The sequence below is a fragment of the Diaporthe batatas genome, assembly GCF_019321695.1.
Source record: "Diaporthe batatas strain CRI 302-4 chromosome Unknown Contig00017, whole genome shotgun sequence".
Taxonomy (NCBI): domain Eukaryota; kingdom Fungi; phylum Ascomycota; class Sordariomycetes; order Diaporthales; family Diaporthaceae; genus Diaporthe; species Diaporthe batatas.
The window spans coordinates 457,885-475,601 of NW_025408564.1; the positions used below are offsets into that span (position 1 = coordinate 457,885).

The 17,717-nt window shown below is 39.0% G+C and overlaps 6 protein-coding genes across 6 annotated transcripts; 2 read left to right on the top strand and 4 right to left on the bottom strand.

Annotated features, from left to right (window-relative positions):
• Window positions 1–670: 670 nt before the first annotated feature.
• On the bottom strand, window positions 671–1,675 carry KVR01_012011 (uncharacterized protein; the record flags this gene model as incomplete). The annotated part of the gene is made up of 1 exon (XM_044787391.1): window positions 671–1,675. The coding sequence occupies one exon, from the start codon at window positions 1,673–1,675 to the stop codon at window positions 671–673; it is 1,005 nt and encodes a 334-aa protein (XP_044639092.1).
• Window positions 1,676–2,473: 798 nt separating this feature from the next.
• KVR01_012063 (uncharacterized protein) lies at window positions 2,474–3,525 on the bottom strand. Its single transcript, XM_044785102.1, has one exon. The coding sequence runs from the start codon at window positions 3,373–3,375 to the stop codon at window positions 2,506–2,508; it is 870 nt and encodes a 289-aa protein (XP_044639144.1). The 5' UTR covers window positions 3,376–3,525; the 3' UTR covers window positions 2,474–2,505.
• A 4,634-nt stretch (window positions 3,526–8,159) lies between these two features.
• On the bottom strand, window positions 8,160–10,021 carry KVR01_012084 (uncharacterized protein; the record flags this gene model as incomplete). The annotated part of the gene is made up of 5 exons (XM_044789064.1): window positions 8,160–8,580; window positions 8,671–8,998; window positions 9,077–9,421; window positions 9,489–9,796; window positions 9,873–10,021. 5 exons carry the CDS (start codon window positions 10,019–10,021, stop codon window positions 8,160–8,162), a joined length of 1,551 nt encoding a protein of 516 aa, XP_044639165.1.
• Window positions 10,022–12,176: 2,155 nt separating this feature from the next.
• KVR01_011919 (uncharacterized protein) lies at window positions 12,177–13,131 on the top strand (the record flags this gene model as incomplete). Its single annotated transcript, XM_044794300.1, has 4 exons — window positions 12,177–12,286; window positions 12,320–12,601; window positions 12,723–12,948; window positions 13,006–13,131. The coding sequence occupies 4 exons, from the start codon at window positions 12,177–12,179 to the stop codon at window positions 13,129–13,131; spliced, it is 744 nt and encodes a 247-aa protein (XP_044639000.1).
• An 897-nt stretch (window positions 13,132–14,028) lies between these two features.
• KVR01_012120 (uncharacterized protein) lies at window positions 14,029–14,595 on the top strand (the record flags this gene model as incomplete). Its single annotated transcript, XM_044786244.1, has 2 exons — window positions 14,029–14,244; window positions 14,344–14,595. The coding sequence occupies 2 exons, from the start codon at window positions 14,029–14,031 to the stop codon at window positions 14,593–14,595; spliced, it is 468 nt and encodes a 155-aa protein (XP_044639201.1).
• Window positions 14,596–14,987: 392 nt separating this feature from the next.
• KVR01_012098 (uncharacterized protein) lies at window positions 14,988–16,192 on the bottom strand. Its single transcript, XM_044793869.1, has one exon. The coding sequence runs from the start codon at window positions 16,164–16,166 to the stop codon at window positions 15,126–15,128; it is 1,041 nt and encodes a 346-aa protein (XP_044639179.1). The 5' UTR covers window positions 16,167–16,192; the 3' UTR covers window positions 14,988–15,125.
• Between the last annotated feature and the right edge of the window lie 1,525 nt (window positions 16,193–17,717).

Below are 17,717 nucleotides of genomic sequence, written 5' to 3' on the forward strand. Positions count from 1 at the left end.
ATGTGGGATTAAGAAATAAATATACAGCCGAAAGCTCTAGAAAAGGCCGACTCTGTATGCCCCAGGGTGAGCTGCCATTGTTTCCTCCGTCGATTTCAGACGGGTGAAGGCTCCAAAATTTGTGAGTGATGTTCCAAAATATAGATCTCCAGCTCTCAGTCGCTCCAGCGACTTGTCGTAGGTTCGACGCAGTGATATACCGTTCCCATCAACCTAAGGCTAAGAACTCGAAGCGCAATAATGGAGAGCCTTTATGAGCCAGCATTCATCAAAGGCGGCAAGGTTATAGTGCCGATTGGGGATCTCCTCCAACGTTTTCGGTCAACCCTCCGTATCCTGTATGATCCCAACCGAGAAGTTATCGATTTGTTGTTTGGCCGGCAGCGGGCAAAAATTTGCGCTTGTTTGTTTCCTCTCCATCTCTAATCCAAGCGTGAGAATGGACCAATGCATCAGAGTGGAGGAAGCGCACAGTGAAAGTATCATCAGAGCACTTGAGAGCACGCCTTTCGGGGTAGAGCTGCGCGATAGGCAGCGTGTGAGAGTACGCCAGGCCCCGAGTTGATCCTGCGACTAGGTGCTTACGCAGGTAGGTAATTCAACCGTCAAAAGCGAAGGAGGTGTACGGCGTTGACGGTGCCCAAGTATGCTTGATCTTGACTTGACCGGATCAAAAGCCTCGGGAGTCGGGCAGCCGCAAAACCCATGCCTGTTCGCGCCAGAAGTATTTGTCCTCGGGACTGCTGCCTGCCCACTTGGCAAGTGACCCAAACCACTTCAGGACCGGGATGGGGTCGGGTTGCCTTCCGAGCTCAAATGCCAAAATGTCCGGCGGTTCTTGCGACTCAGGAAGACCCCCAAATTCAATTCTGCGCAACAGTCTTTCGCCCCATTGTTCCAAGGTGCCATTGAAGTTGCGTGAATGAATCAAGACGTGGTCCTTGGGGCTGCCTGGACCTGGGGTTGTGTGCCCAGGGCTCCCATGGGTGAAGATCTTCCTGAGCTTGTCCGACTTTGTGTGGAGGATCGATCTCAAGTCGCGAGAGTTGGAGAAGTTGAGGAAGTCAATGGCCTCGGGGTTGCAGCGGAAATCAGGCCTCAAGAACGCAACCTTGGTCACCTCAGGCTGTGGCTGTGCTCCGCAAAGCCGGGCGTTTTGCGGCGCCCAGCGCGCCCAAGGGTCGCTTCGTTCTTCGCTCTCGACTTGAAACTTCCACCCATACTCACGACGTATGTCTTCCCAGCCAAGAAAGCCAAGAGTGTCGTCCGGTGACATGACGGCTCTCGCACTGTATTGTCTGCTTTGAAAGTCGGGACAATCCCAGCTGTGAAGTCCCGTTATGTCCACAGTGACGGTAAGTGTCAACTTCAAGCTATAGTGGCGCCAGGCGATTTCTCGAGCTTCGCAGTTGACGGAAAGATGGGCAGGAAACATCGTCTTCTTGAACTTCAAGAGTAGCCTACGCGCAGCTATCCATCTGGGCTGGACCACAACGAGCCGGGGGGTCATGGACATCTTCCAAATCTCGATCCGCAGCTCAGGGGGCAGCTTGGGGAACCAGGTGAACTTCATGGAGGAGATCTGGTTTGGATCGTCATCCTCATTCACCTTGGGCCGTGCGCGCTTCTTGGGCGGCGGCGGCTCGCCGTAGTCCTTCTTTCTGGTGCTGACCATGATGAAGGCTTGTGGTGGTGTTGACTTGCTGAAGTGACTTGCTGAAGTGATGAAGGAAGAAGGGTGTAGAAGTGGTTGTGTCTTTTGTTGATGGACGTGGGGCTGAGAGATCTCTAGAAAACCATGCGTGACGCGCTGCCCTCTAAGCTTGGAAGCCGACGCGTTCAGTGACCAGGCAACGAACGCATCAGCAGGTGATGCAAATGGGCGAGGCTAGTGTCAATTGCGTCATTCAGTAATGACAAAGTTGGCGGGCTCAGATGCACTGGAACTCGTTTGCTTTGGGCCTCATCTGGTAGTTCAAGATCTGAAATATTCCTTTCTTAGGTAGGAGCTTTCGCTGATTGAGAGATTATTATCGCGTCGCCAACACTGCTGGGACAATACTGCAAAGCCATGACTGCACGAATGCGATTGACAATTAATTTACAGAAGGATGTGAAATTTATTGAAGGAATCCGTGGGGTGCTTCCCAACACACAATATCAAGATGGCAAGACACCCAGATTCTGGGCCGATCCCAGCTGCGTATGAACATCATATTTCAGCCTGCTCTCCAAGGGTTGTATGAACGTGAGGCCTTGGTGAGGAATCTGTCTCTTATGACAAAGACACAAGGCAGAAACACAGAAGCCATGTCTCGGCAAACGTTTGGGACACATCCAAAACTTATATGGCCCTTACCGTCCCGATCTGTCTGCAAGCTTGAAGAGTCCGGAAGACTTGTTACTCGTTTCTTCATGGCTGAGAAACGCTGAAAGACGGTAACGAACACTGCATGAATACGGGCATTGAAGGTTGGTTCATTAATCATTATTCATCCCTGCCACCTAGAACAGGGCGCTACTTGATGCCTGAAACGAATTCAAAGCGATAGATGAACAGTTCTGGCCGCCTGCATCACCCGTGCTATTCGAGACTGTCCCTGTCCCCAGCTCCAGCTGCATCCCACATCCAGACCACGCCGTGCTCTTCCCCTGAGCACACGACAGTTGAGATCCATCGCCCAGGCTGTCGCACACGACAGGCTCGTATTCTGGCTGGTATCCCGTCGAGAAGTTTGCGTCCAAGAAATAGAGCGGGCCGAGGTCGAGCCTCGTCTCGACGATGGCGATCAGCGGGAAATCCCTCCCGGCTTTCGGGATGCACAGGTGCTTCGTCCCCCGGTTCACACCAAACCCCGTCGCCTTCTCTTTCTGTGAGGTGAAGAGGGCCTGGTTGCCAGAGAGCTTGAGCCACCAGCCGTTGAAGATGCTCCCGTCGGCCCGGGATACCTGCAGGTTGAACAGAGGCGAGTCCTCGCCGCAGGAGGTATCGACACTCGAGTTGGCAACAGGCGTCGGCCGCGCGGTGCTCAGCGGGACCGACCCCGTCGCGTTCGCCCTCGAAAATGTGGTGCCGTTCCCGCTGAACGTGGGCGTTGACCCGTTCCGCGGGACCACGACGCGGTAGACGAGTTCCGGGTGGTGGACGGCGGGCGGCTGGATGTGTTTCCTCCACTCGCTGTCATAAGGCCCCCAGCCCCAGGACTGGGCGAGGTGGACCACGAGGGTGAGCCACAGGAGGCTGATGAGCGGGAGGGTGGAGCCGCTGCACGTCGTCGTCGTCGTCGAGGGACGCATCTTGCTTGGCGTGACCGTGATGTTGTCCGGTGAGCGGCAGACGTCGAGGCCCCTCGAGATATGGAAGGGTGAAGTCATGATAGAGTGGAGTTCACGTGAGGGCGAGCACTGAGGCTCTTTGTATTAAGATTCACAACCTCCACAATGTGACTAGTCGGCCCCTTTCCCACAGCTGACTGCTACTGTGTAATTAACCGTCCTCCATATCAGGTGCCATTTAGGTGTGCCTTGATTTTCTCACTAGCGGGCTATATGTGAGCTAGGCCCTCCTTAGGTGATTGGGGGGCTCGAGCACGGGGACTGGCTGCAGTTTAAATTAGGTCACGTCACAATCCATGCTTGTTTAGGGGGCCCGACCAGCTTTTGGCTATTCTTGGCAGCATGACGGAGGTGACATCGGTTGACCTCATTTCTTTGTTTGTTTCTGTTTCTTGCGAAATACAACGCCGAGGACTGACCATGTGTACGATGTATTGACCTCAATATCTGAGTGCATGCACACGAGACTCCGCTATTACAATATCAGCGAGTGTGTCTCTGCACAGCTTGATTTGGGAGTCCTGCCTATTGGTTTGCACGGGTGCATTCGAGCAGCTGTTCGGAGGGACCCACCCCTGTACTTGGACTATAGGCCTCCACCTATGATCTAAGGTCTTCATCCGAAGGCCCAGGTGTACATCATCGGACCAGGTTCGTCGCAACTCGACCAAATAGTCCACTCAACAATCACCTTAAGCATGGGTGACCTGACCTGTCATGGTTACACTGAACAATATGACGACGGGCAATATGGGAAGCAGTAATACGATTATCCTTCGTAAGGAGCAGAGGAGTTAATTATGGGCATATCATGGGAGATCACGTGCATCCACAGGCCTCTGCACGCGTTGATGAAAAGATCGATATGTATGGGTGGGAGGTTTGGTTTGTTTTAGCCTCCAATCCCTTCACCGGTAGTGGTCAAGCAAGAAGGTCCCCCTTGCAGCTAATGTCCGCTATCTCGGAAAAACGAAAGTTAGCCCCCCCCCTATAAAATACCCTCTATTCCTTAATTAAACTAAAACTTTACTAATAGGGTAGAAAATCTAATATTTTTATTAAAATACCTATATTAACCTTATTAATATTAATAATAAGTTATTTTTATTATTTAATTAAATAAAATTAATATTATATTAATTTTATATAATTAATTTAAATTTAATTTATAAAAGTATATATAATTTATTTACTTTAATATAAAATAATATTAATTTAATTAATATTATAAATAATATATTTTAATTAATTTATTAAGTTTAAACTATTTAATATTTATTATATAAAATTTATTTAAAAGTTAAATTATATAGTTTATTAATAAAAATATTATACTATTTAAATAGTTATATATTTAAAAGTTAATTATTAAGGTAATTAAAGTTTAATAAATTACTTAAAAGTATTTATAAATATTTTTAAAATTACTTAAAATAAGGTTATTATAATAGATTAAATAGTTTAAAGAGTATAAAAGAATATTATTAAAGTTAATAATAAAAGGATATATTTAGTAATAAAAAAGGAGGTTTTAAAAGGTATTAATAATAAGGATTTTTTATTAATAAAGTAAAGTTTTTAATAAATAATAATAATAATAATATTAAGTATTTTAAAAGTTATTTAATTAATTCTTTAATAAAAATATATTTAAATAAATTAATTTTAATTTTATTTATTAAAATTTATAATTTAAAAGTTAATATTATTTTATTATATAATTTAAAAATAAACTATTATATTAAAAGAGAGGATAAAAGTTAAAGGATTTAAAGTTTTTATTAAATTATATTAATTTATTTAGAGACTTAATTAAAGGGAGTATAAAATTATTTAAATATAATTATTAAGTTAAGGAATATTTTTATTAAAACTAGTTAGTTTATAAATTAAAAGTTTTTAATTTTATAATTAAAAATTATAAAGAAAGATATTAATAAAAGGATTAAAGTATTTAATTATAATAATATTATAAATATATTTTTAAATTTTAAGAACTTCTTTTTTAGTTTTATATAATTATAAAGTTATATTATTAATATAAAAGTTATAAATACTTATATTATAAAGTAATTATTTAATTAAATATTTATTAATTAAAATCTTTTAATTATTATTAACTATTTAATAAATAATTATTTTAAAGGATAGTTTATTAATAATTAGATAAATAATAAATTTAAATATATTTAATAGAAATTTAAATTTTAAGATTTTTAATTTATATTAATAACTATTAAATAAAGGGTTAAAATAAAAATAAAAATAAATTTTATATAAAAAAATATAAATAATTAATAAAAATATAGTTATATTCTTTAAGTAATTATTATAAAGTTAATTATTATTATTAAAATAAAAGGATTTTTATAATAATAGTATTTTATTAAGTAAAATAATATATATATTAGTTTATTTAATAAGAATTTAAGAATTAATTTAATATAATTATAATAAATAATATTATAATTAAGTATTTATTAAAAGTTTTTAATTATTAAATAATTTAAATAAAGTTTAATAAAAGGAGTTTAATAATAATAGGGTTAGTTTTATTTTTTTAAAAGAAATAGTAAAAGTAAAAGTAAAGGAGAGTAATATTAATATAATTATTAATTTATTATTTAATATTAACTTATTTAAAGTTAAATATAGTTAAATAGTTTTAATAAAGTTATTATTATTATTATTATTAATTTTTTATAAGTTTAATAAAGCCTTATTATTATTAATAGTAATAATAATAATATTTAAAAGTCTATTATAAAGATAAAGGTTATTAATTATTTTTTATTATTATTATTATAAATAAAAGGGGATAAAATAGTTTTATATTAAGAATTTATTATAAAAGTATTTTAAAAGTATTTTAAAGATTTATTAAAAGGGTTTAATTTAAATAATTTATAAAATTATAAAGTATAAAAGATTTAACCTTTATAGACTTTATAAAAGGAAAATATTTAATTTAATAAATATAATTTAAAGGCTATTTTATTAATTAAAATATTAATTAAGTTATATTTAAAAAAGGAGGATTTTATTAATTTCTTTAATAATAATAATAATAAAAAACTTATTATTATAATAAAGGTTATTAAATAGTTATTTAGTAAATTATTAAATAAATATTAAAAATATATATTTTATAAAGTTTATAAAAATTATTTAATTAATTAATTAGCTTTATTTAATATTAAGCTTTATAATTAGGTTAGTTATTTAATAAAAATTAAAAGTTTATTAAAATAATTCTTTATATTTAATAAAATAAAGAAGTTATATAATAAGTTTTAAAGGACTTTTAAGTAAAAAAGTAATAATTAAATATATAAGAAGATATAATTAATAATAAAAGTAGTTAAAAGAGGAAAGTTAGTTATTTTAAGTAAATAAAGTAAATTAAATATTTAATATTAAGTAATTAATTAATTAAATAAATTTATTTATAATTAATTTATTTACTTTAATTTTAATTACTAATTTAATTATTTAATTTATAAATAATATTTTTATTTATATAATTATATTTAATTAAAACTTTATTAATTTTAATTTTTATAACTTTTAATTAATATTATTATATTTATTTTATTTTATATTCTTTTTAATATTTATATATAATAGAAATATTTTAAATAGCTTTAATTTTAAATTTAATTTTTAAATATAAAAATAAAAATTAAATAAAATTTTATTTAAATTATAATTTAATAATTTATATTAATATTAATAATATAAATAATACTTTAAATTATTAAAATATATTTTAATAAAATTAAAATTAAAAAGTATAAAAATAAATATTTATATTTTATATTTTTATATTTATTATTTTAATTATTTTTATATTATAATATTATAAAGTATTATTTATTATAAAGATTAACTTTAAATTTAAATATAAGTTTATTTTTAATAAAATACTCTTTATTAATTATTATAAAAGTATTTTTATTATATAATCTTTATATATTATAATAATAAATAAACTATTAAATATAATTATAAAAAAATATAAAATAAACTTTTATTTAAAAGACTTTTAATTTATAAAATATATTTAATAGGTATTTAATTTATTTTTTATACTATTTTATTTATTAAAATTAAACTTATTAATAAAAATAAATATTTTTATTATATAACTTAATTAATATATTTATTAAAAGTAATAATTATAAAACTTTTATTATATTAATAAATTAATATATATATTTATTTATTATTTTATATATAAACTTTAAAAATATTATTTATTATTTTTATAATAATATTAATTTAAAATTATTTAATAAAAAGTATTATATTTTATTAAAATATAAATTTAATTTATTAAATAAAAACTTTTAATTTTTAATTTATATAATTTATATATTAATTAAGTTTTATAAATTTATTATAAAAATAAGTTAATAAACTTTTAAAGTTTATTATTTTAATTTAATTATATTTAATAATAATAATAATAATATATTTAAAATAATTATATAAATAGTAATAACTTTTTAATAATATTTTTAAATTATAATATAATTAATTTAGAATTTAGTTTATAACTATTTATTTAATAAGGATAGATTAAAGTATAAATAAAACTTTAACTATTAAAGTTTATAGTTTAATAGGTAATAATTTATTATTATTAATCTTTTTTTTTCCTTTTTTAAGGTATAGGTAGTATTAAGTATGGTGTTTTATTGAAAATATTGGGTTTTCTGCCTTACTAGTGAAGTTTTAGTTTAGTTAAGGAATAGGGGGTATTTTGTAGGGGGGGGGCTAACTCTCGTTTTTCCGAGATAGCGGCAGGAGCGGCGCTGCATTCAGCCCCTCTCAACGATGACGGCCTCAGACGCCAAAAGTGTCACCACTCCATCGGTAATCTTCTCTACCCGCAGCTCACCAACGACCGCTCCGTCGCCGTTAATGCTCTGCCCAGCCCATGTCACCCCATCCGTCGCAGCAGAGTCGTCCCCCGTCAGGCGCCGGACCCGGAGCTCCCTCCCAAGAGCCGCACCCATGTCAAACTGCCTAGCCGGCCGGGTTGCGTCGGTCGCGGATGTGCCATTCGCAGAGATCGTGCCGTTGAAGAAGTCCAGGTTGAGCAAGACGACCTTTCGGAGCTCCTCGCCGTCGTAAACGGCAAAGTGCACCGTTGACGTCGTGTCTAGCTCCGTGAGCGGGGCGATCTGGGGTGCAGGGAGGTCTGACACCAGGTCGGCGGCGAAGAGCATGGTATAGTATCTGCCAAAGGCCCAAAATATCAGCTGATGAGACCACTCAAACTTCACAGATAATGACTGCACTCAAGCAGGTGGTGTGTTTCGTCCTCACGTGGGATTGATATGTGGCGCGGGGAACCTCTCCGACGGCAGCGGCTCCCACATGGAGTAGTAGAAGTCGCCTTTGCCCATGTGGAAGAAGAAGCGGTCGATGCCCTGCGTCGAGCCGCTGAGGGCGTAGTCGAGCTCCCACAGCGCCGCGCCCAGCGTGTTGGACACGCCGAACTTGCCGTGGCACGCCACGGAGCCCGTCTCGCCCATGTGCAGGGGCTTGCCCTGCGACCTGGACGCAGCGATCTCGCCACCGTAGGAGGCGATGAGAGAAAGAGTCTTGTTGTGGTCCAGGAAGTTCCTTAGGTCGACTTGGGCTGCGCTCTCGGCTGTTTGCATTCAGGTCAGAAAGTCCGTCAGGCCGGGTAAAGATTTGTTATGAACTGGGCTGTAACGGAATTCCTCACGAGTGCAGATATCATAAGGATATCCATGGACGGAAAAATAGTCGATCCCAATAGACTGTGGCACACCCAGGCCCACTAGGTTCGCGATCGTCATGTCGGGTTTGAAGAGCTGCGGGCCGGCGAACGACGGGAATTGGAACCTGGGATGGACGCCCGGCGGCGAGAGGGCCCGCAGGCTTGGGATCCACTGCCGCATGTCGGCGGCGTACTCGTTTACTCCGTAAGTTGGCGGTCGGTAATCGCCATACAGGTTAGGCTCGTTGCCCAGCTCGTAAGCCATGACCAGGCTCTGGTCGAGGTACTCAAACGCGGCGCCAATCTCGGCCTCGGCCAGCTCCAAACTATCTGGCTCCAAGCATTGTTAGCTACCACTAACTCACAGCATGCTGTGCAAACAGGGCTGGCTCTTCACCATTGCGGTAGTTGAGGCCGAATATGATGGGACTCCCTGCCGGCACGTTGTACGTCAATACATCGAAGAAACGAGGGTTGAATGTGACTTTGACAGCCTCAGAGCCTTTGGGATCGTCCGGGTCATCCTGCACGATCGTCTCAAACGTTTTGTTACATGTTGCGCAGAACTCGGCCCTGTCCTGGGTATTCCCGCCTATTCGAAGTATGGTCGGGGCGTATGAGCGGTCTACTACATTCTGCAGAAGCCTCTTGGAAAACAGATTTGGCTTGCCGGCGTCGCCGAAGAAGTCAACCGCATTTCCGAACCTAAAGATGCGTGGTTAATCGTCGAAATGCAATTTCGTACAAAAGCCAAGTAGATAACATGCAGAAATGGGCATACTCGACGGATAGGCTAATCAGTTGTTTGTCGAGAGGGCTGGTCTTCATGGCGACTTCCTTGACATCGAAAACAGCCTCTGTACGCGCTGAAAGCGGCACGACAGCGGCTAGACTTGCTGCTGCCGAGAATAGAATGTAAACAAGGACCATTTCTAGACGTAGCGTGCAAAATTGCACCAGAAATTTGGTTTCCAATTCTGCGAGGAGGAAGCCAATGTTGAACATGAACATAGTTCAGGTACTTTGCTCATTGTTTTTATTACACAACTATAAGTGTGACTTTATGTAGCAGTGAAGACTTGCACACCTAGGTACCTAGGTACGCTAAAAACAAGTGTGCGGGGAGACAAATACCGGCAATTATCTCCGCTTGCATCGAATAAGCGGTCAAATCAGCTTGGGGCGCTTGGAGACAGCTTTAACTTACCGACCACATGGGGTCCTTGTTCTGAAATACGCGGTGAGTGGAGAACCAGTGGATATTATATATATTTACTAGACGTTCTGTAAAATGGACACTCAGTACTAAAAATCACCTTGACTGCTACTACTGACATTAAAGTTCGAGTACGGTTACAACCGTCTAAACCCAACCAACGCAGGTCAGGAATGACTCACCAGGCGCGACCAATGGTCTGTGACTGATTACGCCGACTGCTCAAACTCCGACTCAAGGCCTCTCCATGGATATCACTTGTTAAATGGTAACGGCTGTGTGCACGAATCAAGAGAGAATCCTGAAACGCTTCATATCCTCATGAAGCCTAGGCTGTTTGCGGCGGCCTTAAACACTTGCATAGAATGCTTCAACGCTGTGCGGTAGCTTCGTGAGAGAGGGTCATATCTGCCAGTGGCCTCACTGACTTGATATCTCCCATGATAGGTAGTATCAATCAGAGCTCACTGCCAAGGATGAGTTGAACCTAGGCAGTTTGACATTGGTTATGGTGTTCAGCTGCACGGCCAGATTTCTCTTTACGGGGCGACAGCTGAGAAACACATGGAGATTCACATTATTTAGAGAATCGCAGAGGATCACTGTTCATATTTTCGGTCGACGAGACTGAACTTGGAGAGTATGACTTGAGAGCAAGGCTGTATTTGAACAATCTGTGATCCTCCTGCTGCTGTTTGGATCGTGAGGTACCTACCGGGGGGAGGGGGGTAAATTAACTTTATAGTACCATCATTTCAAACTAATACCAACATTCTCTTAAAACATAAACACACTATTAATATAACTACATGATATTCAAATTATATAATTCTTTTTAATTTAATATAATTACCTATTAACATACTATTAGGGGCCTAATATACTATTAGAGGCTTAATATAGGGGGTAAAAAGGGAGTTTAATTCCTATTAAAATTAAGTTTTTCCTTTCTTTTTATTCCTAACTTAACTACTTATTAGCTAATCTTTAGCTTAATTATTAATCTATATTAAATCTATATAGTTATAGAGTTAAAAAATTATAGAAATCTTATTTCCTTATTAATTTATAAAATTTAATATTAATAGATTTAGAATTTTTAATATATATTAATGTAATATTACAATCTAATATATAATTAACCTTTAATAGATTTTACCTATAATAGTATTTTATTAATCTTTTATTAATTTTTAGTTATAATATCTAGATTTTATTTAAATATTAATTTTTAATATAATTATACGCCTATATTAGAGACCCCCCCTCCGCCCGGTAGGTAGGATGCCGCCATGATTACCAAACCTCCCCCTAGCATTGAGTCCACATCGGTCCGTCTTACTGCTCACCTGTATCTGCGCCGCACACTCATTGTCTTAACGCCTCGGATTCAACCGACGTTGGCGCTGATTTGCTCGCCTACTTTGATGCAAGCCACTAGTGATTAAATCGCCTGCATCCCGCTAGAAGAACGTAAGGTGATGTCAACATCGGAACCCGGAGTCGGAGACCCGAATCGGAGAGCCGCATCCCACTCTGGGACAGTTGAATAAGAAGCTACGAATATTATTTCACATGCATGGAAACTAGAGACGAAACCATACACAACCATCTCAGCCCTAATTCTACCTTGTCCTGCAGTGGAAGAGACGACATTCCACCATCATGGCTACAGAAGTGATCCAGATAACACTGCCTGCAGCGTCAGACCCCGGCACTCCCAAAGACGATGCTTCTCCATTCTCCCGGCCAGGACGGCCCATGGAATCCCTCGGCGTCGAAGAAAATGCACGCGATGATCCCTCATCTGGCATCGTCGGCGCCGAAGACGAGACTCAATACCCAACGGGAATCCGCTTCTGGGCGATAATGCTCTGTTACGCCATAGTCCTCGCCTTCATAGGCCTGGACATGTCCATCGTCTCCACCGCCATCCCCTCAATCACAGACGAGTTCCACACCGTCACCGACGTCGGCTAGTATTCGAGCGCCTTCCGGCTGTACGCGTGCAGCTTCGCCGTCATGTTCGGGAACATTCACACCCTTTTCCCTGTAAGGCCGGTGTTGATGGGATGCATCGTTCTGTTTATGCTTGGTTCGCTGATGGGCGCCACCGCGCCGTCCTCCATGGTCTATGTTGTGAGCCGCGCTGTGTGTGGGATGGCTACAGCGGGTATCGCGCAGGGGTGTTTCTACATGCTGGTGCATATTGTGCCGCTGCGCAAGAGGCCTGTTATTGTCGGCAATTTGAATGGTGTCGAGGCATTGGCCAATATTTCTTCGCCTTCTGTGTGGTTTCGCTTCTATTCCGTATACGTCCGAGGACATACATGGCGCCTTCATACGGTGGTAAGCACTCAAGACCCAGCGCTTGGAAAGAACACGATGCCGATAACAATAGTTATAATACGATAGGTGCTTCGCCTTCTGTAGGTGGGCTCATTGTCGGCAGCGTGTCATGGCAATGGCCGTCGTGGTTTTTGCGCTCAAGATCGACCTGAAGAACCGCTCGGCCCTGCTCCTCCGGCAGGAGCTTGTCGAGCTTGATTTGGTCGGCAACTTACTCTTCATCCCGTCGCTGATATGCCTCTTCCTTGCACTTTCGTGGGCCGGCACGAAATATCCCTGGGACAGTGGGACCGTGATTGGACTGATCATCACGTTCGGAGTTCTGCTCGCGCTATTTGCTTACGATCAGAAGCGCCGGGGAGACGAGGCCACCCTCCCTCCCCGAATATTAGCCAACCGGTCCGTCCTGGCTGGCTTTATCTTTGCGGTGTGTACGAATGCAGCCATCAACGTGTTTAAGTGGTTTTGTTTTTAATCCCTATATATATAAAATATATATAGCACCTTTATATAATAGTAAACGCTTAAAACTTAATATCTAAAGAAATATAGTATTAATAATAGTAGAAAAAAATATAATATATAAATATATAATTAAGCTTTATATTATATAAATAAAGTTAGAAGGTATTACTCTTAATAATATTATATTAAAATTATTAATATAAATAGCTTAAAGGCTAATAGTTAATAAAATAATTATATAATAAAACTAAAATAGTTTTAAAATAGCTTTTATAAGAAGAAGAATCTATAATATAAGACTTAATAAACTAACTCTTTTCTATTAATATACTTATTATATAATTATTTAAATCTACTTTTATTAAATAAATTAAATTTATTATAATTTTTATTTTAAGTATATAATTAATAGAATAATAATATTATAATAATAAACCTATTTAAAAACTTTTTATATAAATTTTATAAAAGATTAAAACCTTTTAAAAGTTAAATAAAGTTTATTTACTATATATTAAATAAATACTATATAAAGAAAGTAAAACTTTAAATATTTAAAACTAAATTTTCTTTTAAATATATTACTTTATTATTAAAGATTTATCTACTTTTATATAGTATATAAAGAATATAATAGAAGAAGGAGCCTTATAAAGGAAGCTAGTAACTTTATATATAGATAAGTTTAAAGGTATATATTAAGTAATTATTAACTTTATACTTAAAGTATAAACTAATAGTTAGTCTAAAAACTAAGAAGATAATAAATAGATAAATAGTTAAATAAAAAATATAATATAGCTAAAGCCTAATGTGTTCGAGTATTACCTGCCAACCTACTCTAGGGTACTTTCAGTCTGTGCGCATGTACACGGCCACTAAGTCGGGTGTCATGATGCTTCCCTTGATGGCCGGCTTCCTCGTGGCGATGTTGGCACATGGTGCTGGTGTTAGTGCTTTAGGCTACTACGTGCCCTTCATGCTGTTCGCCAGTGTCTTAATGCCCATATTCGCGGGGCTCATGACAACATTCACGACTAGAACGTCTTTGGACAGGATCGCAGACTACTGTCTGGCCATGGGCTTCTCAGCTGGAATCGGCTTCAACGCCCCGCAGAGCGCGGTACAGACAATGCTGCCCGTCAAAGATGCTTCCACAGGCATGGCAATCGTCTACCCCGCCTAGAACTTTGGGCCTGCCGTCTTTCTTGCAATCGCACAGACAATATTTCTGGACCGGCTGAGTGTCAACTTGACCGAGTTGGTGCCTGGGCTAAGTCCCGATGCCGTCAACAACATGGGCCTGACGGAACTCCGGCACCTTGTGGGACAGGATGAGATTGGAAGGACCCTGGGAATTCTCGACAAGAGCTTGATGCAGACATGGTATCTTGCCGTAGGCTTGACTTGTATGACCATCATTGGGAGCGCTGCAATGGAGTGGGGCTCTGTGAAGGATAAGAAGAAAGACTGAGTTCGTTTTCACTGTGATGAAGAGGACTCTACAACCAAGTGTCACGGCTAAAGCATTGATCTATATTTGTATAACACGAAGCAACGCCGCTACTTGTCACCGTCACTTGGGTCCTTTTTTATGACACCAAGCCTGGGACATTGCCTTTTCGTTCCGATCGCATAAAAGCTGAGGATTTGGGGATAGAGTGAGGTTGGGAGACCAAATAAAGAAGACGTAGTCGAAGCTCAAACAACAAAGAGGCAAATTCGTGGTCTTCTAGTCAATCTTTCCTTTCGTCGCGGGATGTTGGAGTATTTACCATGATTCCAACTTGATTTCGACATTCGGGGATTCTCTGATGGGTCTAATGCATGGCAAATGAATTCTTGATGAAATCCATGGGAAAGCAATTATTTGAACTGACACATTTATGCATTATGCTCAAGTCTATCCAACCGCTCTTGATGCTCGCCTCTCGACCTGCCGTGCATAAAAGCTACAAAGGCTTGGTCAAGTATTTACTTGCATGAGGTCTTACTCTGATAAGTCTAAAACCCGCCTCTTCCTGGAATATAGTTCTGACTGATCAAACCCGCCGAGTCACACCTCCAGTCGTCCTGAAACTGAAAGCCTCCCTTATCCGTCACATTCACCGTGGTGAACCCGAAGCACTGGCCAGGATGGTCATCGTTCTCAAATCCATTCCGCCAACACACAGCGTTACATGGGTCCTCGTAACCCGCCGCGATCTCGCTGCCCCTCTCGATGTTGCTCTCAACACACATGTCGATGCAGCCGTCCAGGTCGTTCGAAAACGCGTTGATCCACTGCTGACCCGGCTTGGCGCTGACAAACGTCGTATTGTCGCAGTACTTGCGCCACACCCATGATTGCATCGCGTCGCTCGTGTACACCGCATTCGAGTTTGCGGGGCAGTCGCGGTAGAGGACTGTGCCGGAGGGTCCGTAGATGGCGGTTTTGGTGCCCACGATGGAGTCCGTCGCGGTCGGCGTTGAGGAAGCGACTAATACGGCAGAGGTCACGAAAGTTGCACCGCTAGCTGCTGTGCCGTTGGGTGAAGAGGAGGTCGATGTCGAGGTCGAGGTCGAGGATGACGCGTGGGTTCTCGACAGCCCGCCGGCGATGCCGCCTCCCACCCCTGCGCCAATGATTAAAGTGGCGACGATGGCTAAGACCCAAAATATCCTCGGTGTGAGCCCGCATATTCGGACTCGTTCGCGCTGCCCATAGTTTGTTTTGCTGTCGGATTCGATGCTCGAGGCTTGTACATAGTGTGGGCCGTCGACATAGGTAGGAGATGAGTCGCTACCGACTATCACCTCGGGGGTCTGGCCCGTGTCTGGGACGACCTGCATCCCCGGGTCATCCTGTCGAACGACCTCAGGGTCATCCGAGCAAGGCGAGATTGGTGTCGACGCGCCTTGGTCTCGGTGGTCGCGATCCATGAGTACACGAGTGGGCGAGCGAGGGGAGCATTTGAAGACATAGAATCGCTTTCCCCCACTCGTACTACATCTATGGTGTATTATATTGCCAAATGCCGAGCCGCGAAGGAGCAAGCAAGCCATATCTGAAATTTGCGGTCTGTGTGGACAATGCGATTGCCCTAAATGCCAGTACGTCCTGATGGGCTTTGGCTTAGCGCGCTCAAGTGCTTACAATAGTTCGGTGGGATTCTCGACAGGATTCAAACGACCACTCATATTGCTTGTGAGCCTACCATCCCCGTTGCCCCCCACTGGTTCTCGGCCCTCGTTTAGGCACCCGCTACACTAGGGTTATCTTGGCATCTGGGTGACCCAGGCGATGTGTAACAAGGTGCAGGGAGTGACTATCTCAGCATCATTGACGAAACTTTGATGTGAGGCCTTCCCAGTTGAGCCTCTTATAAGGTGACCCGCCCACATTCGGACCACCCCCTAATTCGGACCACCCCACACCTATATACGTGACTGCTCCACACCCATATATAAAATGTGTTAACTTTATAAGGGATTTTTTTCCTCTCTCTAAACTTTGCAACTATTATAACTATCTATTAATGAAGATATATATAAAAGATAATATACAGGTAGCCCTTAATGGGATTATTAGTGGTACTAGGATCCGGGAGGTACACCAGTATTGGGGTGTCTTAAAGACCACCCTCCTCCAACAACTAGAAGGTACCTAAAGCCATTCTAATACAATGAATTCATAGATGAGGCTATCAATTATTTAGGAGATTAATTTAATAAAGTTTATACTTAATTAGTCTACTTTAGGAATACTATTAACTTACTTTAAAATATAGGTATTTACTACCTAACTAACTAACCCTTAACTATAACTACCACCCCTTAGTAAGAAGTAACTTAGGGGCTTTTTAGTAAAAAATCCAAATATTTTAAATTATTAAAGCTATTAAATATACTATATAAGGGTTAATAGGGCTAAAACGGAGATAATTAAGCTCTAGTTTAACCTCCTTTAGCTCTTTATTGTGCTTAATATTAAGTTAAAAAACTACTATAATATAAATAAAAGGGGTATTACTAAGGGTGCTAGATTTAATAGTATTATTCTAGGGCCTAAGGTAAGGAAGTTTATAGTATAAAAAGGTAATAAAGGAAGGGTATAAACCTCCTTTATAAAATATATCTTCACTATAGGTAAGGCTTGCCCCCTATTAGTAATATTTAAGGGTAAGAATATGCAATAATAGTGGTTTAAAATATTTAAAGGTTATAAAGACTAGGAATTTATAGTTATAAATAATAGTTAGATTAATAATATTATAATACTTAAATAACTTTAAAAAATCTTTATTCTATAAATTAAGTTAATTAATAAAAAAAAGTAGTAATTACTAGTTATTAATAGGTATAAAAGCTACTATATGTTTAAGTTTATATAGGAGTATTTCTTAAATAAGGTATATATACTTTATTTATCACTATATACCTTCTATATACTACAACTACTTAACTTAGGTATATTTATATTACTTAAAATAGTATATAAGTTTAAAGCCGACCTCCTTAACTTCTATACTAATAATATAATAAGTAGTAAGTAAGTCTTCCTTTATTACTATTATATAGGTTATATAAAGGCCCTTAAAAAGTTAAATATTATTA